The 23,167-nt window shown below is 48.0% G+C and overlaps 2 protein-coding genes and 1 long non-coding RNA gene across 10 annotated transcripts in view; 1 reads left to right on the top strand and 2 right to left on the bottom strand.

The window, feature by feature from the left end:
- GSS (glutathione synthetase) overlaps positions 1-4,464 on the bottom strand; it is a 33,944-nt gene extending 29,480 nt beyond the window's left edge. The window contains exons 1-3 of one of the 6 annotated variants that reach the window (XM_045806239.2): positions 4,352-4,420; positions 2,514-2,592; positions 1,347-1,481 (exon numbers count right to left, since the gene is read on the bottom strand). In XM_045806239.2, the coding sequence (XP_045662195.1) occupies positions 1,347-1,475 (129 nt within the window). In that variant the 5' untranslated portion in view covers positions 1,476-1,481; positions 2,514-2,592; positions 4,352-4,420. Of the gene's footprint in view, positions 1-1,346; positions 1,483-2,513; positions 2,593-4,183; positions 4,323-4,351 lie in introns of those variants that run through there. The other 5 variants (XM_087853626.1, XR_015720920.1, XM_045806229.2 and 2 more) reach the window with 5 other exon arrangements.
- A 1,822-nt stretch (positions 4,465-6,286) lies between these two features.
- Positions 6,287-23,167, top strand: part of MYH7B (myosin heavy chain 7B) — a 38,670-nt gene continuing 21,789 nt past the window's right edge. The window contains exons 1-2 of one of the 3 annotated variants that reach the window (XM_045806141.2): positions 6,287-6,309; positions 21,799-21,963. In XM_045806141.2, coding sequence (XP_045662097.1) covers positions 21,873-21,963 — 91 coding nt within the window. In that variant the 5' untranslated portion in view covers positions 6,287-6,309; positions 21,799-21,872. Of the gene's footprint in view, positions 6,310-21,529; positions 21,549-21,798; positions 21,964-23,167 lie in introns of those variants that run through there. The other 2 variants (XM_087853622.1, XM_045806155.2) reach the window with 2 other exon arrangements.
- On the bottom strand, positions 8,323-14,341 carry LOC148108040 (uncharacterized). The gene is made up of 3 exons (XR_015720919.1): positions 14,123-14,341; positions 13,367-13,570; positions 8,323-8,593 (listed from the first exon to the last, which is right to left on the bottom strand). It is a non-coding gene; the product is annotated as an uncharacterized LOC148108040 (long non-coding RNA).

Here is a 23,167-nt window from a genome sequence, read left to right as displayed (position 1 = left end):
GCTGTCTCTCTCTGTCAAATAAATAAATAAAATCTTTAAAAAAAAAAACACAACAAAGACTTTATTTTTTTTTAAGGATGAGACTTTTAAAAGATGTGGTTTGGACTCAGCAGTTCCACTATTATGTATCAACCCTACAGAAACAATCATAGAGGTACCAAACAGACATGTACGTAGCTGTTCCCTGGAGTGCTGTTTGTAATCATAAAACATTAGAAATCACCTAAATAACCATCAACAGAGGAAAGCTGAACTGTGATCCATCCACACCTGGAACAGGTGAGCTTCAGAATGAAGCTAATCCTACTGGAGGGAGTTGGAAAGAATTCTAAAACAGATTGTTTAAAAGAAAAACAAAAACTCAGAGTGCCTGGGTGGCTCAGTTGGTTAAGTGACTGCCTTCGCCTCAGGTCATGATCCCAGAGTCCCAGGATTGAGTCCTGCATTGGGCTCCCTTCTTAGCGAGGAGTCTGCTTCTCCCTCTACCCTCCCTCCTCTCGTGCTCTTCCTCATTCTCTCTCTCTCTCACTCTAATAAATAAATAAAATCTTTAGGGACACCTGGGTGGCTCAGTCGGGTAAGTGTCTGCCTTTGGCTCAGGTGATGATCCCAGGGTCCTGGGATCAAGCCCCACATTGGGCTCCTTGCTCAGCGGAGAGCCTGCTTCTCCCTTTGCCTGCAGCTTCCCCTGCTTGTGCTCTCTCTCTCTCTGACAAATAAAAAAAAAAAAAAATTAAAAAAACAAAAACACATCACAGAGTAATCTGCATGATCTGTATGATCCACTTTGTTTTTTAGAAAACCATATATTTTGGGGATTGTGGGTTTGGGCCCTGCACTGGGTACAGAGGTTACAAAAAAAATTTAAAATAAATAAATAAATAAATAGCACGTTATTTCTTTATATACACAAATATGTATATAAATGCACAAAGAAGGATATATACAAACCAGTTGTACAGATATGCCCCCCGCACTGTGATTAGGGGGTCTTAAAAAATAATAGTTCACTGGGCAAAGTGCTTCACGTGAATTAGCTTCTTATTCTATTACCAACTTGATGAGGTAGGTCCCATTATTATCCCTTTTTTATTATTTGAAGAAACCACAGCTGAGAGAGGTTATGTATCTTGCCTAAGTCAACACTTGAAACCCCAGACTTAAATTTGATTCTTCTGGCAGGCTACTTTTTACATATAGAGATCAATTTTAGTTACTGAAGAAAATAAAGCAAAAGCGATGTCTCGGACAAACAGGAGCTGCCTTCAGCCTGGCAGGGACCAGATACTGAGCATTAGGGTCCCGGACGGTGTGATCAGTGCTGTGGGGAGGAGTCAGGGGCTTACATCAGAGGAGCTGGGCTCCTGTGAGGTCCTCAGCAACACTCCCTCCGCCAAGGCCCGGTCCACAGCCTGCCGCGCCAGCTCCTCCAGCTGCTGCTCATCCCGCAAGAGGCTCTCCCAGCCGGTGGCCATCCCAACCTGCAACAGAAGGAGCAGGGAAGGCTTGGTGATAGATGGCCTGGGGTCTGGCAACCAATGAAACTGACAGTGTGGTACAGGGGGTGAACACTGGATGGCAGCTCCTAACTTCCATGAGTACAGAATGGAAAGCTTGACAAAGCACTTCCACTGCCACTCTCTCTTTTGGTTCCTAACACAAGGAGGGCATTATTCTCACAGTGAGGAAGTGGAATCTTAGAGAGGTGAAATGACTTGCCCAAGGTAATGACTAGTAAAACCTGCATCTGAACCCAGGTCTCAGGACTCCCAGCCCAGTGCTTTTGTCTTTGGCGAAAGAGGCACTAATGTCATATGTGATTAGGGCAAGTTCCTTCCCCTTGTAGCTGCAGATTCCCTACGTATAAAACAAGGGGTATGGAGTGGACCAGTGGTTTCCAAAACTGGCTGAATATTCTGGGGAGCCTGGTAAAGAATACAAATTCCTGGGCCTCACTCAGAGATTCTCATGCAAGAGGTCTGAGGGGAGGGAAGGTTTTTATTTGTTTGTTTTTTGTAGCTCTGTATTTTTAACAAATTTAAAATCATGCAATAGATTATTAATTTCCCTTCTGGGGCACCTGGGTGGCACAGTAGGTTAAGTGTCTGACTCTTAATCTCAGCTCAGGTCCTGATTTCAAGCCCTGCATTGGGCTCCACACTGGGAATGGAGCCTATTTAAAAAAATTTTTTTTTTAAATTTTCCCTTCTAGCTCACAACCCTCAGATCTCAAACGGGAGGGGTGGTAGGAGGAGCCCTTTGTAGAATACTATGAAATGCAGATACGGGGAACTCCTCCCTCATACTAACCAGAAGCAGACTCACTAGCAGGATATGATTACATTCCTTGTACAGACATCTATCATCACAGCACCAAGACAAAACGTTTTTGAGAAATCACATTAGCAGGATAGAAACAACCGAAACCCAAGTGCCCAATGTAATAGGAGGAGGAGTCCAACTGGCTGTCCAGAGACACAAAGGTATGAACCAACTCACACCTTGATACTCACTGATTTTGCAGCAGGCCTCAGGGATTTAAGAAGATCTGAATAAAAATCTGGAAACACTGGTAATTCATTTTGTTCTCCCCTATTGGTATTGGATTTTAGGAAAAGAACATGGTTACCCAGCTCAGTGGTCCCCACAAAGGGAGCTAGAGAACAAGTAACCTCCATCACATTTAGCTCCATCTCCCTCTCACTCTCCCTATAACAGAACTGGTGCTAAACTAATTATGAAAGTCTGGTGGCCTCAGCACAACATTTTGAAAGAAAATGATCATGTGATTTCAAGAGGGTCCTGACAACATAGGTAAGGGCAGTCATAGAGTCGTAATAAAGCTCTGGGTTCAGTCAGATTTGGGTTTGAGCCCATAAATAAAGTTGCCAATGTGGATTAAATGAGAAAAATCTGTGTGTAGTTCCTTAGGGTTTGGAGCTCTATACATGGGAGCTTCTTTTTTGGCTATACCCACTTTACAGGTAGGAAGACTTGTTAGGTCACACAGGAGGCTGGTGGCAGAACTGGGACAAGAACCTATGACTCTGGCATTAGAGTAACAGAACCCTCCATTACCCCCCATCTCTTCACAACTCTGGGATTCCAACCTTTCTGCTTGTTGTGGGACTCTTGTCTACTTGGTAAACACCGAATGGCGTCTAATGCCAGGCCCTAGACTAGGTACCGAGGACATGGGTAAGACATAAAGATAATCACTATGTAAAGTGCTGATTGGGCCCTTTGTTTTTCTCATTCTACAGTCTCGACCCTGGTGCTTTATTTGTCTTGTGAGGACACTCAAAGCTATACCTTCACAGTGGCGCTTTCCTGACCTCCAAACTGTAAAGCCCACTGCTTACTGGGAGCCTCCGCAGAAGCAGAATAGAATTTGTTGTTGTCTCCCCACAAATCTGCTCCTCCTCTAATGAATCCCACCCAAGCACTCAAGCTTTGTACACACTTCTCTCCAACACCCCAGTCTCCCCAAATCCTGTAGCTTCTATTAAATATAGAACGCTTTGAATTCCTTGCTTTCTCCCGGCCTCCACTGTCAGAAGCCTCATTCCAGCTACCACCATGTCTTCTCTGGGTATTAAACAGACTCAGTGTGAGGTTATCTTCAGTGACCAGGATACACCTGCCTCTCTCCGGTTCCCAGGCTAGGCACGTGCTGCAGGCTTCTCTTTGTGGAACACTCCCCACCACACCTGACTACCCTTCACGACTCAGTTTCAGAAGCTGTTCCTGTTCTCCGCCCAGGGCTTCCAGACCGCTAGTTCCCCCTGTACCATAGGAATAGCTGTGTGTCTTCATCACTTCTCTACCTGCCCACCTACTACTGTATTCACTGAATGTTAAAATGTTAAATGAATGAATGATGAATGAATGAGAGACTGCGGCCAGATCAACAAAAGTCTTAAAACGCCCACGAGAAAACCCGGTAGGACTTTATCCCGAGGGCGAGGCCAGTGCCTGCGTGAGGCCTGGGGCAACACCACCAGTCTCCTGCCCAGGCTTGCCTCACTTCATGGGCCCGTTCGCTCCCACTCCAGACAAAGTTTGGTTCTAATCGCTCCCAGTTCCTTTCTTTTTTAAACTGCTCTGGCTCACCAGCACCCTGTCCCCGACACCGGGCCGATCGGGAATAAGGAGATCTGGAAAATCTGGGATCAACACGCACCAGCCCAATCCCCTCAGTGGACACCAGTTTCCCCTTCCCTACGATGAGTTTGAGTTGCAACATCTCTCCGCCTTCAGGGTTCCAATCACTGGCCAGACCCCTCCCTCACATCTATCCTCCCTAGGAAACGTGGCCCTTGCCGGCCGCCGTTGCCGCTCCCCAACCTACTAGTTCGTCGTCCAGCCTTCCGCGGTACTCAAGCCCCTCGCGCTGTTCCCCCAGGTCCAGGGGGCGGGGCCTCGATGCGACCCAATGCGCTTGCGCGAACCTCGCCAGTGGGGGCTAAAGAGCGGGGCGGGGAGGAGACCGCCGCCTGTGGAGCTGGACGGCGGCCGGGAAGGGTCAGTCCGTGTGAGGGCAGCCTTGGCTTTAGGGGTTCGTTGTCTGGACCCAGACAGACAGGACCTTGGGAAGGAGGGGAGGAGTCAGACTGTGTCGGTTTGCGGAGCTTGTAGGGCGTCAGAGCTGGTGACCTCCATTGTAAGATGGAGAAACTGATACCCAGAATGGGACAGTCACTACCTCGGGGACACACCGTGGGAGTGGGTGTGATAAGGGAGGCCCAGAGAGGGGCAGAGACCAGCGCAGGGTTCCTTAACACGTTCCAGGCTGAGCCAGTGTTGGAGCCCAGGCTTCTGTTTTCCACCCAGCTCAGTCCCAGAAAAGACCACCTGATTTCTCTAACCTCGGGAAAACTGCCGGAAAAGCTGTAGAGGCAAAGGAAAGCAAATTTTAAAAAGCAATTTTAAAAAAGATTTTATTTTTAAGTATTCTCTACACCCACCGTGGGGCTGGAACCCACAACCCTGAGATCAAGAGTCGCTGGCTCTATTAACTGAGCCATCCAGGTGCCCCTTTTCCAGCAATTTTTAAGTTGGGAATGTTTGAAGGTGACGGTGTTTCTCAAAATGTCCAATATCATTTGCGTCAGTATGTAGGCAAGGCAATTTTTTTGAGAATGTAGATTCTCCTCCTTTTTTTTTTTTTTTTGAGAATGCAGATTCTTGATTCCTATTCCCACCTTAGCTCATGGCAGCCCTCCAGTTCTTTTAACTGTTCCTTCTTTCTGGGTTTTGACAAGATCTTTTCAACGTGAGGCACCTCATATGAATTTTAAGTTAAAGGAACCTGAATTCATCAGTCTAGACTCTGAGAAGTTAACCATGACTAAGAACCCCAGCTTTCACCTCTGATTAAGAAGGTAGACTGGTAAACAGTGCTTTTCTGGGAAATCAGGGAAGGCTTTTGCGGTCTTGAGGGGTAGGTAGGAATGTGTAAGCAGTGAAAGAAATGTGGAGGTAAGAAGCAGGAAGGGGGACAGTGTTCCAAGTAGTAAGAACAGGAATGGCAAAGGCAAGTAATTCTGAGTGTGGCTGGGCTCTTTTCAGAGACATTGAGGAGTTTGGTATAGATACTGAGGAGGGTCTGGGGGTTGAGCAGGCTGTTAGGAGTTCAGTCTTGGAGAGGAAGTCTTGGATTCCAGGTTAAGGAGGTTGGCATTTGTCCAGTAAGTGGTGGGGAGCTGTCTAAGGGTTTTGAGCCCGGGAAAGACATGGTCTATTTTATGTGTTAGGTGCTGGCTACAGTGTGGCAAATGGTTTGGAAGTGAGGATACTAAGGCCAGAGAGCATGCTTAGAGGGCATTAAGGTGTGAGGCAGTGGCTGAGGAGATGGAGAGAAGGGGACAGATTAAAGAGATGTTTAGGAGGGAGAACTACAAACTCCTTAAATAAAGCTTGTACATTCTCTGTCTACAGGACAGACTGAGTCCTCCCATCTTGTTGGGGGGAGGGAAGCGATAGGTAGTCTGGTTTTGGGCACAACAGTGTTTCCATGATGTCCTTCCTGTGTCTGCTTTTGTACCCGAGGGAGAGTCTGAAGCAGCAGTTACTATGACAGGCCCCAAGTGGCAGAAAAAGTCTACCATGCTAACCAGGAACCAAGGAAACTATTTCTAGTGTAGCATTAAATTAAAAGTCAAAAATCATGACCCAGGGTTCTCTGCGCAGGTTCCCCTCGTCCAAGATGGGTGCCTAATGACGAATATCAGGTGTGTATTGGTGAAACCTGGGGGAAGATCCCAGACCTTAACAGCCCTTTGATTGAGTCCCCTCACATTGTGGCAGGTAAGGTGTCTTTCTTCCCATTTTGTAGATGTCACCGCTGAGCCTCAGTTCTGTGACTTGTTCAGGGGGACTCAGTTTGTGGTGCAATTGGGAGTGAGGGGCTCTTGGCCAAGGGTCTTTCAAGCGAGGCTTTGTCTTTCCTGCTCCCTCTGCTCTGATGCTTTGCCCCTAAATCTTGGCATAACAGGTTCCTTCTTGTCATTCACATGTTTCCTCCTCAGATGTCATCCCGGCCCCATCAGTCTCTATCACATTATTCTTTGTATTTTCTTCATAGCACTTATTAGTATCTGAAATTATTAATTTTGTCTGTTTCTCTCCACCATGTGACTCCATGAGAACAGGCTCAATATCTGTCTTCTTTACTGCTTTACCACCAGCACCTGGGATGATACCTGCAACGTGGTAGATGCTCAATAACATTTGCTAAATGATAGAAATAAGCTGGGGAAAGAAATATAGGGAAACCAACAGTAGGTGAAACCTTAGGGTGTTTCAGGTACTTTTCATAAACTATTTCATTTAATGCCCTCACAGCCTTTCAGGGTAGGTACTGTATCTCCTTTGGGTAGGTAAGAAAACTTGCCAAGTGAGGTCAAGTCAGTGGTTTGTTTCTTTTGAGGTGATAGACTCCTTTGAGAATCTCCATTAGACACAAACTTTTTGTAAACCATGTGGAGGAATTCACAGACCTCCTTGAGCCCACTCAGGTGTCCCAGATTAAGGAACCCAGGGTTGGGGAACTTGCCCGAGGTCTCTCTGGCCTCACGCCTTTGCTAGTTCCCCACTCCATGACAAGAATAGATTCCATTTAGTGGACTACAGGGAATCTGCTGAAGATTCTGGAGCAGAGGGAGATTATGAGGCAGTGAGCCTTCGATGTGTCAGACCTGGGTTCAAATTCTGATGCCAAAACTGGCCGTGTGACTTTGGGTAAAGCTTCTCACCTCTCTGAATCCCACTGCCCTCACGTTGAAAATGGAATCGTTTTTTTCCCCTAACTATAATGAATCGTTTTTAATCTGTGGCAGGCTCTTGGTTAATGGCTTTACAGTTGTTGTCTCACTTTTTACTACAACCCTGTGACGTCAGTACTGTTATCTCCATTTTATAGCTGGGGACTTGCAGGCTTTCAGAAGTGTCCTGACTTGCCAGAGATCACACAGCTTCCCACTGTCAGCCACTGTGCTCCCACATGTGCACCTGGGGAGGTACCATGAGCTCAGGTCTCCCAAAGCTGCCTTTTAAGTCTCTGCTCTTGGGGTCTGTGGGAACATTTGAGTCTGAATTAGGTGAAACAAGACCAGGAGGGCTACCTTGCAGTGTGAATGGAAGCCAATCCCTTCACTTTGTGTCTTCCTGCCCCCTGCCCCCCCCCCCACTGCCTGTGAGAGCCTCTCACCACACCTGTACTGGGCCTCTTGATTGGGACAGCTCTGTCGTCCCGGGGTCTGCAGTGCCGGTGGTCTGCATCTGTGCACGTGGCTGCTGTCTCTTTTTAGCAGTAACATCACCCTGCCTGGTATTGTTCATGAGGCTGTCTCTCCACCTGGCTAGGGGCCATTGCTTGGCCATTGAGTGGAATTCCTCCGTCTTCTAGCCCCCTAGCACAGGCCTGGCCCAGCAGTGCTGCTCAGGAAATGCCTGTGGAATCACAGTGAGGACTCTCCCATATGTTGAGGATTTACTGTGTGCCAGGCCTGTCCCGGACACTTTATATGTGTTATCTCATTTACACCCCCACCACGATCCTGGGAGGGAGAAGTTACTGTCCCTATTTTACTGAGAGCAAATAGAGACTCAGCTGGGCTTTGCGTTAGGCCCACTCTCGATGATTGATGGCACCAGGGCTGACTCCAGGCCTGTGCTCTCATCATGCATAAGGAATTCTTGAAACTCTGGGCTGATAAAGGGAAGACACACTCCTCCACCCCCAGGACCCTCAGAGACTTTTTACTAACAAACTTCTAGTCCAGCTCTCATTTCACCCATGAGGAGGGACGCCTGGCTGGCTCGGTTGGTACAGCATGTACCTTTTGATTTCAGGGTTGTGAGTTCAAGCCCCACATTGGGTGTAGAGATTTCTTTATTTTTTTTAAAGGTTTTATTCATTTATTTGAGAGAGAGAGAGCATGAGTGGTGGGAGGGGCAGAGGGAGAGGGAGAAGCAGACTCCATGTTGATCAGGGAGCCTGACGATGATGACACAGGGCCCCATCCCAGGACCCTGAGATCTTGACCTGAGCTGAAGGCAGACTCTTAACCAGCTGAGCCATCCAGGCACCCTGGGGATAGAGATTACTTTAAAAAAATAGTAATAATCCATGAAGAAACAGAAGCCCAGAAAGGAGAGATGGCTTACTTATAGCCCGTCTTTTCCATTTACTACTTACCCACTTATTTTGGGGCAGGATGGGATCTGATTTTACCCACCATTATAACACCCAGGTAGACCCGTGCCTGGTCCAGATTGATGCTCAGTAAATACTTTTAAATTTTATTTATTATGAAAACATCAAGAAGGGTATAAAGATTTGTATAATGAACACCCATATTCCCACCACCCAGTTTGCAAAACAAAACATTGCTAATATAGCTGAAGGCCTCATGTGCCTCTCCACAGTTGCACTCCCCCAGGGATAAAGACTGTCCTGAATTTGGTACTTATTATTCCTACATAATTTTTATTGAGATAGAATTCATATGCTATAAAATCCAACCTAAAGTGTACAGTTCAGTGGTTTTTAATATAATCACAAGATGGTGCAACCATTACCACTCTCTAATTCCAGAACTTTTCCGTCACCTATAAGAAACCCTATACCCACTAGGGGTCACTCTTCCCTTCTCCAGCCCCTGGCAGTCACTAACTTGCTTCGTGTTTCTGTGGATTTGCCTATTCTGGACATTTAATATAAGTGGACTCCTGTATGTGGTCTGCATCTGTGCACGTGTCTGGCTTCTGTCACTTAACCATTACGTTTTCAAGGTTTATCCATGTTGTAGCATGTACGTGCATTTTATGCCTGCATAGTATTCCACCGTGTGGAGACACCACGTTTTGTTCGTCAGTCAGTTGGTGGACATTTGGGTTCTTCCTGCTTTTTGTTGTTATAAATAATGTTGCTGTGAACCTTCATTTACCAGTTTTTGTGTGGCCATATTTAATTCTCTTAGGAATAGACTTCGGTGTGGACTTGCTGGCTCCCAGGGTAACTCTACGTTTAACTTTTGGAGGCACTGCCAGACTGTTTTCCAAAGGGGCTGCGCTATTTTACATTCCCACCAGCAATGTCTGAGGCTTCCAATTTTTACATCCTTACCTCTTGTTCTTATCTATCTGTTTGATGATGACCATCCCAGCGGTGTGAGATAGTGTCACATTGTGGTTTCAACTTGCATTTCCGTAATGACCGATGATGTTGAGCGGTGCTTCTCGGCTGTTTGTATATTTCCTTTGTCTATTCCTGCCTTTTACCTTTTTTTTTTTAACTTAAAAATGTAGTATAGTTAAATGTACATAAAATTTGCCATTTTAACCACTTAAGTACACAGTTCAGTGACATTAAGTACATTCACGTTGTTGTGCAAGAATCGCCACCATCTGTCTCTGGACCTTTTTTAGCTACCCCAACTGAAACTGTACCCATTAAACAATAATTCCCCATTCTCCACTCCCAACCAGCCCTTGGCAACCACCATTCTACTCCCAGGCTACTTTTTGACTCAGTTTCTCTTTCACTTCATAAAAGAGCGGGTCTGTTTTTAAATTAGGTTGTCTTTTTCTTGTTGAGTTGTAAGAATTCTTTATATACTCTGGACATTAGACCCTTATTAGGTACATGATTTGAAGTAGTTTCTCCCATTCTGTAGGTTGTCTTTTTGATTTCTTGATCGTGTCCTTTGAAAAACAAATGTTTTTGAGGAAGTCCAATTCATCCGGTTTTTCTTTGGTTCCTTGTGCTCTGGGTGTCATATCTCAGAAACTATTGCCTAATCCAAAATCATGATTTATACCCATGTCGTCTTAGAGTTTTATAGTGTTCACTCTTCCATGTAGATCTTTGATTCATTTTTAGTTAATATTTGTATATGGTGTGAGGTAGGTCCTTCTGATGCATTTTTAATCCTTTTACTAGGTATGTGTTTCTAAATACTTGATGCTATTTTTCCTGTTTTTTGGACTTTAGCTGGTAATATTGTATATATTCTTGTGAAGCTTGCTTTCTCATTAGCCTTTTGTTGGGAGAGTCATCCGTGTTGTTAAGGGTAATTAGTTCATCCATTTTCACTGCTCTGTATGTTCGCTGCATAAAAGCCACATTTCGTTTACGTTCTCTCCTGTGAATGGCCTGTTGGGTTGTCTCTAGTATTTTACTATTACAAATGGTAAACTAATATGGGCCTCCTTGTGCAGTGTGTTGAAGGTCATGAGCATATTCAGATTTCCAGATAATACAAAATATCTCTTTTAAGTGGTTTTATAAATCTGTACTCTTGCCAGCAATATATTAGAATTGCTGGATTGTTGGATTAGAATTACATCCTCACTAAGACTCAATATTGTCAGGCTTTTTTGTTTTTACCAGTCTGGTGGGTGTGACATGATATTTCACTGGAGTTTCCCAGATTAATAGCAAAGTTTATTTGTCAGTAAATAGTTACATGGTTGCATGGACAGGTGCAGGAAAGCAGAATGGATGCAGGTCTTTGAGGCATGACCCTTGTGACTCTGCTTGTGGCTAGAACGGTGGCAGGGCTCTTGGCCTACACTGTGCCGGATGTTTGTAGGGAGACTCTAGAGCTAGGAAGTGTTGCGTGAGACTGGCAACTCTATATGTGGGAGAAGGCATTTGTCACCTTGACACCAGTGATGGGAACCTCTCTCCAGGAAGAGGCTATAGGCTTGCCCTTCCATTTCCCTAAACGTTCCCCAAGAAGGGAAGGAGCTGGAGAGACAGAGAGAAGCCAGGAGGGAATTATGTAAGAATGAGAATGGGGTCCCACAGTACTAGGTATGACCCTTTTTTGGGAACCTTCTCATTGTCTTTATATTGGTGGTATGTATTTCTCTTGTTTATTCTACTGAGTTTGGGGGGTGATGATAAGGATAATAAAAAGAATAGCAATGATTGTATATTATATACTTATTATGTATGAGGCCTTGTGCCTTTTCTTATGAGTATTATTTAATTCCAGTGGAGTAGGTGCTGTTGTTATTCCTGCTTTACAGATGACAAACAGGGCATCAAAGAGACAGAGTAACTGAGGGTTTTCACTCCAACAGTCTGGCTCCAGAACTTGTAAGCACTATACTGTATTGTTAGCCTGGCTCAGCTAAACCCAGGACAGCAAAGCAAGGAGAGGCTTGCCTAGGCTTGGGTGGGTGAGAAACACGAATCATGGTGTGAAGGGAGCAGCAGGGAGCAAGGAGAGGCCTTGCAGAAGATGGTTCTTGAGAACAGGTACCCCCACCCAGTGGACACGGTCTGTTTGGCAGGCATGCCTGGGCACTTCTTCTGTGCCAAGTCCTGTGCTGGCTGCTGGGGATGCAGAGTGGGATCTGCCCTTTTCCAGGTCTCAAGAAGTCCCTAGACAGATGGAACAAGAATTTGGAGGATGCGGGTAGCCTCACCCCCGTAGGACACAGGTGATAAGACAGCACCTCAGACTGAGGGCTCTGTGGATATCCTTCAACAGGTGAGAGTTTGACAGACTATGGTACGTCCATAATATGGAATACTACTCAGTAACTAAAAGGAGCAAATTATTGATGTAGGCAACAGCTTAGATTAATCTCCAGGGAATTATGTTGAATGAAAAAAGCCAATCTTAAAAAGTTACATACTGTATGGTTTCATTTATATAACGTTTTTGAACTGGCAATTTTAGAAATGGAAAACAAATTGGAGGCTGCCAGGGTTAAGGATGGGAAGGAGTATAGAGTAGTTAGTTATAAAAGGGTAACACTTTTTGTTGGAACTGTTCGGAATTTTGACTGGTGGTGGATCCCTGAACCTACACAGGTGATAAAATTGTATAGGACTTAATACACCCCCCCCACACACACACATGCACGAGTATACGTAAAACTGAGAAAACTTGAATAAGCTTCGGGGATTGTATCAATATCAATACAGGTGATCTCTCAGTATTATTTCTTATAATTGCTTGTGAATATGTAATTACCTAGAAGAATTTCAATTAAAAAAATGAAATCTAAGGCCCAAAGCACTGGCAGGACAGTAGAGTTATTTGTAATGACAGCATTTTCAACCCGCATAAAAAATCCTGAGGGCTATGTGCAGGGAGGGCTCTTGCCCTTCAGTTAGCCAAGTCCAGCTCCACAGAGGTGGACCGTATACTCTGAGATGTGGAGTGCAGGGTCACCCTAAACACCTCAGGAGACCCAGGATAGACCCATTGGGTTGGTTTCTGAGTTTAACTCTTTGAGCCTCTCTCTGCCCTTCACCTCCTGAGCTGGCTGACCACGATTATAGGGCAAGGGTAGAGCTTTACCCACCCCACCCAACCCTCCCACTCCACCTCTGATTGGTCTTTTGAGAAGAATAGATGTTCTTCCCTTGGTCTCTATTCCACCAGGTTGGGCTAAGTGCCGCTCCCCTGGGATGCCCTGTGCCAATTGTTATTAACTTTCTGTGCCTCCTCCATGCCTGTTTCTCTATTATACAGACTCCTGGGTCTTAGGAGCAAGACCAGAACCAGTCCCAATCTGGGGGGCATCAAAGAGCGTTTGTTGTACTCAACTAAATGGGAAGCTGACCCTGGCTGAGATAAGCCTCTTCTGATCCTGAGATCCTAGGGAGGGCCTGGGCCATGGCCAGGATTTTGGGGGTAGTGTGGCTATGGTCTTATGAGATCCTGGGACTTTGTTCCCACATGGTGGTCCCACTAGAATGTCTGTTCCAGAGCGTTGGCTGCCCTGGGCACAGCTTCAGTTTCCGTCCCCAGAGTGAGAGACCCAAGGCTTGTCCACCATACTACCCCAACATACCCATAGCCACAGGGTTCCTGTGTTCACATCATTGACCTCTTACCATGGGCTAAGCACTTTGGCTTATTGATTTCTCTCAGCAACACTATAACGCGGGTATTCTTCATCTATCTGCTTTGCTGAGAAGGAACCCGAAGCTCAGAGAGGTTAAGTAACTTGCTCAGGGTCACTTAGCTTGTGAATGGCAGAGCAAGGACTTGAGGAGGCAGTCCTAATGTGTGCCAGTCTAGTCCTTGCAGGTGCAGAGCTGAAAAAGAAACATCTTACGGAGCTAATGATAAAATCACCAGACCTCTAGATGTGCTTAACTATGCCAGTCACAGGCTAAGCTCTTTACGTACATTCTGTTGTTGGCTCTGTATAACAACTACATGAAATAAGGCTAGGCCCATTTTATGAGGGAAATGGAATCTCCGAGAGGAGAAGGAAGTAGACATGTAGCAAGTAGAAGCAGACCTGGACAGTCGGGTTCCAGAGCCAGTGCTATCAGACCCTCTTCTGCCATCTCTTCCCGAGACCTATTTTTGGCTTTTTCCCTCCTCCATACACTGGCCCTCCCAGGCCCCCTCCCTGCTACCATTTCTACCCTCCCATCACCCTAGCTCTCCTGTCTAGGCTGTGTCCATAGACCCCACCCCTTTCATTCATATTCTAGGCAGAGTTTGGAACCTGGGTTTGGGCCGGAGTATCTGCACGGTGACCCCCAGGGGCATACTCTGCACTCTGGCCCTTCCTGTTCCATCCAGCTGCCTGGCAACAGGAGTCTTGGAGGAGCCTACTATCTAGTCCCCTTCCTTACCTGTGGTGGCCAGGAGATATGCGGCCTGTGTGGTGCAGAGAGTAGAGCAGCAGGAGGCCCACACTTGGCAGGGAGGCCAGTGCACCAGGGGGTGGGGGCAGCACTGGGCCTCTCAGTGCTGGTGGTTCTGGAAGCTGATATGAGCAGCAACAACTGCTGGCATTATCTGGCCTCTAAGAATAGCCTGGGCTGAAGAGTTGGGGTCTGAGGCCAGGGAAAAGGGCAGGAGCCTTTTTCCACACCCCCCCCCCCCCCAATCTCTGTTGCTGCTTGGCCTAGAAACTGGAAAGCCTCCCTCTGGTCTACTTTTTGATCTGGGCTGGTTTCCCACGGATGCATCTTGCCTGCTATGGGGCTGGGGGAAAGAGGGTGTCCCAGAGACTCAGACCCAGGGCCAAGGGCAACGAGCTCACACCCTGAGGACTGGCCCTTACTCAGGCCCTCCCCACTGGCACAGAATAGGAGCTTGCTTTTTCAAGGATCCTGTTGGAAGTGACCCTTATTCATTTAGCAAATCCTTAAGAAATAGGTAATATATACTCATGATTCAAAAGTCAAAAGTATAAAAGTGTAAAATAAGGAAAAAAAATCAGTCTCCCTCCCTTCCCCAGCCCTCAGTCACCTCTTCCCCTCTCCAGAGGCAACTGCTCTTACCAGCAAAGGTGGTCCCTCCATAGATGGCCACAAAAATATATGACTCTTCTCTTCTCCTATTTTTACTTGAGCGATAGCACATCCCATGTGTTCTTCTCACTTTGTTCATTTAATGATAGATCTTGGAAATAACAGTAATAATAGTCTCTGTGGCTTGCACTATTCTAAGTGCTTCGGATGTTAATCCTCATCAGAATCCCATGTGGTAGGTGTTTTTTAACAAATTCCCATTGTTATGAGTTTAAATAATTTCCCAAGATTTCATAGCTGGTAACTGGCAGACCCAGGATTCAATCCCAGGCAGTCTGACTTTAAATAAGGTGTTCTTCATCACTACCCAATACTGCCTCTCACGCTTGAGTCCTGTCACTATGTCGCATGCCCTCACTCCTCCTAAAGGCCAAGGTAAGAAATGTACATTGAACACTGGCCATGGCCCAGTTCAGGCTGGGATACAGCAGTGAATAAAAAAGATGAGGTCTCTGCCCTTCTGGAACTGGCAGCCCGTGCTCACGAGTGTCCGTCACCCAAAGTAGAAAGAGGGAAACACACCTGTCACACACACCCATATCCTCACGTACAGGTCTGCTCTTGCACACACTCTTCTACCTTATGCACTGGTCCTTTACTCACACAGCCTCTGAGCTGCAAAGCCTCACAGCCCAGGGCTACAGGTGGAACAAGGAGGTCCAGACAGAGGTAGCTACTTACAAGAGATCACGACGTGGCCCTCGTGAGCCTCACTCATCCCCTGCCCCCGGGGATCCATTTCAGCAAGGCTGGTGGGGGGTGCCTATAATCCAGGCCCCGGCCCTTGTTTGAAGCTGGGAACAATTGAAGGGCAAGGGAGCTATAGATAGATCCACAGCTGCTGTCACCTGTTGCAGCCTGGGCACTGGGCCCGAGCATTGTCTGCATGGGGGCACTCTACCAGTGAGGGCCCACGCGGGGTGGGAGGTTGGCCCAGTCCAGCTCAGTTCTAGAGAGACTGAGTCAGAGGCCAAGACAAAGAAATACAAAGTCTCAGAGGGCAGAGAAAGACAGGGTGACACAGAAGGACCAAGACCCTTGAGAGCTACAAGAGACTCTCACAAAATGCTGACAACACTGAGACTGGTTGGGAGTGCGGGCAGAGACGGAGAGCTATCGAGACGGTGAGGGCCTAAGGCAGAGACTGAACTCAGATGCAGCAAATCAGAGCCCCAGGCCACTTCAGTCCAGCACGGGGCTTTCTGTCCACCCCTTTATCGCCAGGAGGGTACACATGCACACTTCTCTCTGGGGCAGCCGCACCCCAGATTCTTCTAGGGCAGTCTGATGTACTCTTGGGAGTGATCCGGGAGGCCCCTGGGGTCTCTGAAAGGGAGAGTTTGGGCTGCTGGTTCTAGTCATAGCTCTCATTCACTATGTGACCTAGGACAAGGATCTGTCTCTTCCTCTGTGCCTCAGTTTCCCTAGCTGTTCAATGTGAGAGTTGGTTTGCATGATCACTAAAGGGTCCTTTCATCCTCTGATGTCTGTCAGGACATTTCCCCTCACAGTGTCTCACCTCCCTCCCTCTTGCTGCAGCTGAAGCCACAGTCCCCTCCTTTGTTTGCCCTTTGTGAGGATGGGGGACAGCTGGTCCTCCTCTACCCCCCTCCCTGTAACCTTTTAGCCCTAAATCCGCGCTGAGGCATCTCTCCTCCGGATAAACAGCCCTGATGCCTTTTGGCAGCACTCATCCTATTTTCTGCGCAAGCATCAGAGCTGGGGCCCACTCGGGCCCTCTGCAGCTGCCCAGGGCCCCAGGAGGGGGACAAGCCTTGCACAAGCAGGGGCCCCCAGGCCCCTCTTTAGGGCCTCACTGCTTCGCGTTGGACCGTTATGGCAGCCGCCTCCTAAGTCAGTCTTCCTGTCACCGGTGTCGCCCCTTCAGTCCATCCTCCGCACCAGCTGCCACAGGGATCTTGTGAACGCATAAATCTGACCACGCTGTCAAATGCCCTTGCTCAGAGCTCTTTGATGAGAAACATAAAATACAAATGTCTTTGATGGCTCCCCAAATCCTGCAGGAGAAAGCGCCAAACCCTGACCTGGCCTCTGAAGCCCTTCACAGTCTAGTCGCAACTGCTCCGTCCTGCCTGCCCTCCCTGTGTGGCTGCCCTGGCCTTGGAGTCTGGGCTCCTGTTCTGCATCCCCTCTCCTCTCACCTGGACGGCCAGGGCCTCCTTGTTGCTTCCAGTCCATTCTGTAGATGGTGGTCCCCTTTCAACCTTCAATCACTTACCCTCCTGTCCAGACAGCTTCCCACTGTACTTGCTGGAAAGTCCAGAGTCCCTTCTGAGTCCTAAAGACTCAGTGATCCAGCCCCTGCCTACCTATGTCACTTACCTTATAAAACCGCTCCCCATCGCCGCCCCAGGGGCCCTAGCATGGTGACAGCCTCAAATGCATCAAGCTATTTTCCTCCTCATGGCTTTTGTATTAACTGTTCCTTCTGCTCAGAATATTCCTCCTCTGGCTCCTTGCATGGCTCCTTCCCATCCTTCAGGTCTCACCTCGAATGCCCCCTCTTCAGAGACCCTCCCTGACCAACGAATCGCGTACACCCCCTAACCCCTCACCACGTAACTGTGGTGTCTTCATAGCATGTGCCACGATCTTTAATTGCCTTGGAAAACATGACTTGCTTGTTTGTTGACGGCTGCTCTATGAGGGAAGGGTCCGTGTTGTCATGTCCCTCTCCTTGCCTGTCTAGTGTCGGACTTGCTCTTGTCCTTCAAACTCCTCCGTTCTGACACCTCCTTTGGTGTCTTTCCTTTCCTGGACAATGAGTATTGTGTTCCTGTCCTGGACGTAGAACAGAAGCTGCCAGATGCGTGTCGAATTGGATCCATGTGTCCGTCCCAGCTGCAGTAGCATTTTCACGGAGTCCTTCAATGTCTTTATCAAAGAAGGACTTCCAGGCACTGAGGTGCATTGGTGACAGATACATTTCTGGCTGGGGATGGCTCCCAAAGCACATCTTCTCTGTCTCCCCATCTGCCCTTGGTTTTCCTAATACTCAGGGGGTATGACTGGTAATACTGGGGGACAGTGGCATTTTGGCTAGAAGAAGAGAGGCCAGGGGTCCAATGTCCCTTTTGGGCTTTGCCCCATCAGGTCATTGCTCATGGAAATCTCCCCCAGATAGCCCCGGCTCAGTAGCTGCCTCCAGGTCTGGCTGCTGCTAAGCTGTGAGCTCCAGGACTCTTGGCAACTGCTGATCTGAGGCGTTTGATAGAAACTGGGGACACCTAGACCCCGATGTCCAGCTTGGTCCCAGCGCCCCTATATCCTAAGACTGCCTGTCTCTATCTTTGGCCACTTTACTCTCTACCCTGGATCCTGTCCCTCCTCTCCAACTCTGTTTCTAGTCAGGCCCAAGTTTCCCTGGTTCTGCTGTGGGGATGTAGGTAGGGGGCTTTCAGCCTTGTCGTCTTGGAGGGCAGCAACAGGCCCTCAGCTTGGGGAAATCAGGGCTACCTGGGTCTAGGGGCCTGGGAGCACTGAGGCTGAGCCCTCCCTGGCAGTGCTTCCTAGCACTACGAGCACCTTAATGAAGTCCCTTGAAGACTGTGGTTCTCAGGGCGAGTTCTGGAGAGAGTCCCTGCAGCCCGGGAGGGTGGACATGCTGCAGGACAGGCTGCAGGTGGCCTAGCTGCCCCCACGTGGTCCTCTCCACAGCTGCTTTCTCCTTTGCTGACTTCCGTGTGCTGCGGTAGGGTGCTAACCATGGGGATGGGATCCCAGAGTCTGGCCTCGGCTCCCTTCGTCCCCATCAGGGCCTCCGTGTCCTCCGCTCAGCTGAGGGTCTAGACGAGATGATTTCCCTTTCAGCCCTGATGCCTGATTCCTCATGCTCCACGGTCCTTAATTGGAGGGGAAAAAAGTGGGGTGTGTGGGGGGGAATGTAAAAAATACAGGAAAGTACAGAGAACAATTAACAAGTATTGTATACCTTTTGTATACCTAGATTCTAGCGCTTCAGTGTTCTAGTGACCCCAGTTTTAACACTCCAGGATTGTAAACCGAGGTGCACACATGTCTTGGCTCTGTACTCCTAATCTTGGGAAGAAAAGGGAGGAAGAAGGACTCTGGACTGTCTACATTGGCTACTCAGTGGGTGGATTCGTTGGGATGAGAGGGCGGTTATGAAGACATGAAGCTTCCGGAGGTTCTAGAATCCTAGGGTCCTAAAGTTGGGGCAGATCTCCGAGGTTTCCCAGTCCAAAGTTTCAAGCCCTGTGTCCCCTCTGTGTGGTTCCTCATTGTTGTTGGCAGGCTCATTTTCTTCTAGGAAGCCTCTTCCATTGCTGACTGGCTCTGAGGATGAGAAAGCCCCTGTCCATATGTGTATCCAGCCTGCTCCCTTGTAACCACCCCGTTGGCCTGCTCTTGAGGCCACACAAATCACACAGGCTTTCTCTGCTCCAGAACAGCTCTTCACATACGTAAGGTTGGTTGCGTATTTCAGTCCTTGCAGATTGTGGCAGTTGGTGCCTCTCTTGGGCGCATCCTGCATTTCCCCAGTGCTTTGTCATTTTTGTCTGTGTGCTCATCTCAGCAGGAAGGTGTGCCCTGTGTAGTAGAAGCAGACTTACAGGGCAATTGTAGACCTAGACCCATTTCTTTGGGTTCGTTTCTCAGCCCCAGGTTTATACACTGAGCAGGTAATTCTAGAACTCAGACCCACATCATATTTGGTATAGGCTAGGCTCATTAGAGGTTCTGATTCTCCAGGCTAATTCTATTGCTCAGGCCCTAGGAAAGAAGCCTTCTATCTAAGCATCTTCAAACAGTGAGGGTTTTCCTACCTCCTGGGCATTCTATAAATTGCTCAAGCGTAACCCCTTAGCCTCTGACCCCCATAAGGAGATTAAAAACCTATAATCTTAAACTATCAAGTTTGGTTCCTACTCTTCCTCAGCACAGATTTATTGACTTTCTGCTATGTGCAGGCGCTCTATAAGGTGCTGGGGACATAGACCAGGCTCTTGCCCTTTAGTTGGTGGGGAGGCAGGCCAGAAACAACCTAAGTTCTATGAAGAGAATTAAAACAGGGTGATGTCCTCACAAATATAAGGTGGAGAGAAAGAAGAAAGGACTACATAATGTAGGATTCCATTCATAGAAATTTTGAAAACTGATCTGTGACATTAGAAATCAGAATGGTAGGTGAGGGAGTGGTGACTGAAAGAGTGGGTGCAGGTAATTTGTTTCTGGAATAGGGTGTGTTTCTTGTGCAGAAACTCAGACTATACGAGAATATTCACTGTAGCCCTGATGATAATGGCAAAAAAGACGGGTAAACAATCTAAATGTCACCCGGAGGAGACCCATATCATTTCATAACATGGAGAAGTATCTGTAGGATTAATTCCTGAAAGGGTCTGGGCATTTGTAATTTTAACAGATACTGCCAAACCTGGCCCTGCATTTTTAACAAAGTTTTCCTGTAACATACAAGCAGTGAAATGTGTACATCTTAAAGGTACAGCTTGATTGCCTTTACAGAGTGAACACACCTGTGTCACCCCTGCTGTGCTGTCTGTAGTGTTTCCTGCATTCCTGCCTCTCTCATGCCTCATCCCTTCGTTACTCTCCCTCAAAGGACCACTCTTCCACTTTTATCATCCTATATTAGTTTTACCTGCTTTGAACTATGTACGGTGGAAAATGTATCTTTGAAATTATTTCTATGTATTTTATAGAGTATAGATAGTCTGCATGTTTGGAATTGGTGGCCAGGTGGTATGTGTGAGCTCAGCCTGACATCTGGCTGGAATCCTGGCTCTGGACCTGCGTAGTTCTACACGTCCATGGTCTCAGGTTCCAGGATCCTTTGATTCTCTAACTCTGAAATTTTGTGGTGTCACCAGAGCCTGAATGGGGTGATGGACAGGAGAGCCTGGAAGTCCCTTGATGTATTCCGAAGCCCATCTCAGGCCAACGGAACGCCAGCCCACCCAACCCTTGAGAGTGGGGTGCGGGAGGGGGCTAAGAGTGAGAACTTGGTGTCCTGGGAATCTTGAATGTCTCCTGAGTGTTCTGAATTTCCTCATTTTGCTTTCTCTTCAGCCAAATGATTCCTTTATGCCTATGGTCCCTGGTCTAGTTTTCTTCACGTGTGATTTCCCTAGGGGACCGCAGGGAGATGGGGGTAGAGGTAGAGAGGAAAGAGACAGCATGCCGATACTGGAGGGGGCTGTCTCACTCTCTCCGCTTCTCTTTTTGATCTGGTCTCTGCTACTGCTTCTCTGGGAGACTCGCCAGTGCTTTCCCTTCTCTGGGCCTCCGTTTGCCTGGATGTAAAACAGTGTTGTGCCGAGTAGTCTCAGAAGGCATTCTGTGGTTTCCTCTCTCTGAGTCTCCTTGCTCTCTGTTTCTGGGGGTGTGAGTCTTTTTTTGGGTGGATCAGACTCTCTGTGACTCAGTTTCTCTTTCTGAGCTCCTCAGTCTTCTCCGATATCTCATGGCTTTCTCCCTGCCCCCTTGGTCTCTGAATCCCAGCCTCCCTATCACTTAGTCAGAGTGTCTCTCTCCGCCTTTGTGATCCCATGACAATGGGAGGTAAAAATAGCCCAGGGGCCGTGCTGGTAGAGATAAAAGGGAATTTGCCTTTTGTGTCCTGTGGCCAGGCTGGGGGGGCTGTGACACGTGGAGATTGCTGACATAGCTCTCCTCCGCTGACCTTGACGGTGGCAATAAAAGGGGTAGCCCAGCTTCCAGCCCTCACCGTGGTGCTGAGGTGGGTGATCAGGGCTGAGGTTGTAACCAAAGGGTGAGGGTCTCCAAGGGTGGGCCTGAGTCTCTGTATCTGTGGGAAAAGATGCTCTGGTGTTTGAGTGTGTGTGTGTATGTATGTGTTGGGGGCTCACCAGGGAGGCTGAGATGGGGACCCCCAGGGAATTACTGAGTATTAGGCCTTGTGGGTTTTGAATCATGTCCCAGTTTGGGGCCCCTGGTCCCTCAGTTCCTCCACCATTGCCATCTTCCAGTGCCTGATGCCTTGGACTGCCTTGAACCTCCAAGATTTGTAGTCCCTCATTCTCCACCTCTCGGTGCCACGGCCATGATGGATGTGAGTGAACTTGGGGAGTCTGCCCGCTACCTCCGCCAGGGCTACCAGGACCTGATGAAGGTGCACACTGTCCCGTGGGATGGTAAGTGAAGGGGGGGCACAGCCACAGTGTAGCCCTTACAGTGTAGCCACAGTGTAGCCCTCAGACCGGGAGTGGGGAGGGGTGGTGGCACTGAGCTCAGGGCTGAAGGAGCACTCTGGCCTGACAGCTTTAGCCTTGGCCCTTTCCCGCAGAGTCTGGGGTCCTAAGGCTACATTCTCAGAGACCATGTGTCCATTACTGCATGTTTGTGAGCAAGCCTCGGTTTGCTCCTCTGTAAAATGCGACAGAACTCCTTGTCTCCCAGAGCGGCAGTCTGTGGCTGGAGCCCGAGGCCTCTGAGATGAGAGCGGAGGCTGGTGTCCATAAAACCTGTGCTGGAGTTATTTTTAGTGCTTTCCATACAGCCAAAGCCAAAGACAGGAATAAAGACTACTATTTATGACTTGGTTTGCTCATAGGACAATAATAACAATAGGTAATGTGTATCAAGTGCTTATTTTGTGCTAGGCCCAGAGTGGATGACTTTCCATGCATCATCTCAACAACCTGGGAAGGGTGGGGGCCAGGGCCAAAGCCAGCTTCATGGGTGTGCAACCTCTGCCCTTGCATAGGGCATCATCCTCAGAAGGGCCTCATGCTTGATCTAATACTCTGGAATCACCATCTTGAAATTCGTAATGATTTTTTTAACAAGGGGCCTGCATTTTAACACCAGGGCCTGCAAGATATGTGGTTGGTCCTGACTAAGGTGCTTGGCTAGTAGGACAGGGAACAGAATCTGGTGGTCTGCAATCTAAGTCCGTGCCTTTAACTACCATGAAATATGCGCTCCCCGAAGCTTGGGGGCCAGCTGGCCAGGCAGGAAGGAACACAAGACACAGAATTAGGAGAAGTGGGTTTGAGTCTTCAAAATGAGGGGAGGCAGAACCCCCCTGAGAATTATGTTCCTGATGTTGAGGGCTGCTCCATATGGGACCTCAGGAGATGTCCATAACATTTTGCCTTTTGAGGGAAGAGACCCAGAGAGAATGAGGGATTTTCCCAAGATTGCAGGGTAGATAAGGCAAAAACCGGAATCTGAACCCAAGCGTGTAATCCAAGGTGGTGAGGGATTGTTAACTCAGTCAGGAAATCCCTCTGAAGAGATCCCTATAGACTCTCCCAACTCTACCCTTCCAGGATCCTGGGTCTGGAAGGATCTTCTCTGTGTATTCCCTGCATCCTGGCCGAGGGGGCTCATGGG

The sequence above is a fragment of the Ursus americanus genome, chromosome 22 (assembly GCF_024610735.1).
Source record: "Ursus americanus isolate L20-20 chromosome 22, mUrsAme1.1.p, whole genome shotgun sequence".
In the NCBI taxonomy this organism is placed as follows: Eukaryota; Metazoa; Chordata; class Mammalia; order Carnivora; family Ursidae; genus Ursus; species Ursus americanus.
This window is presented reverse-complemented; position numbering and strand designations above follow the sequence as displayed.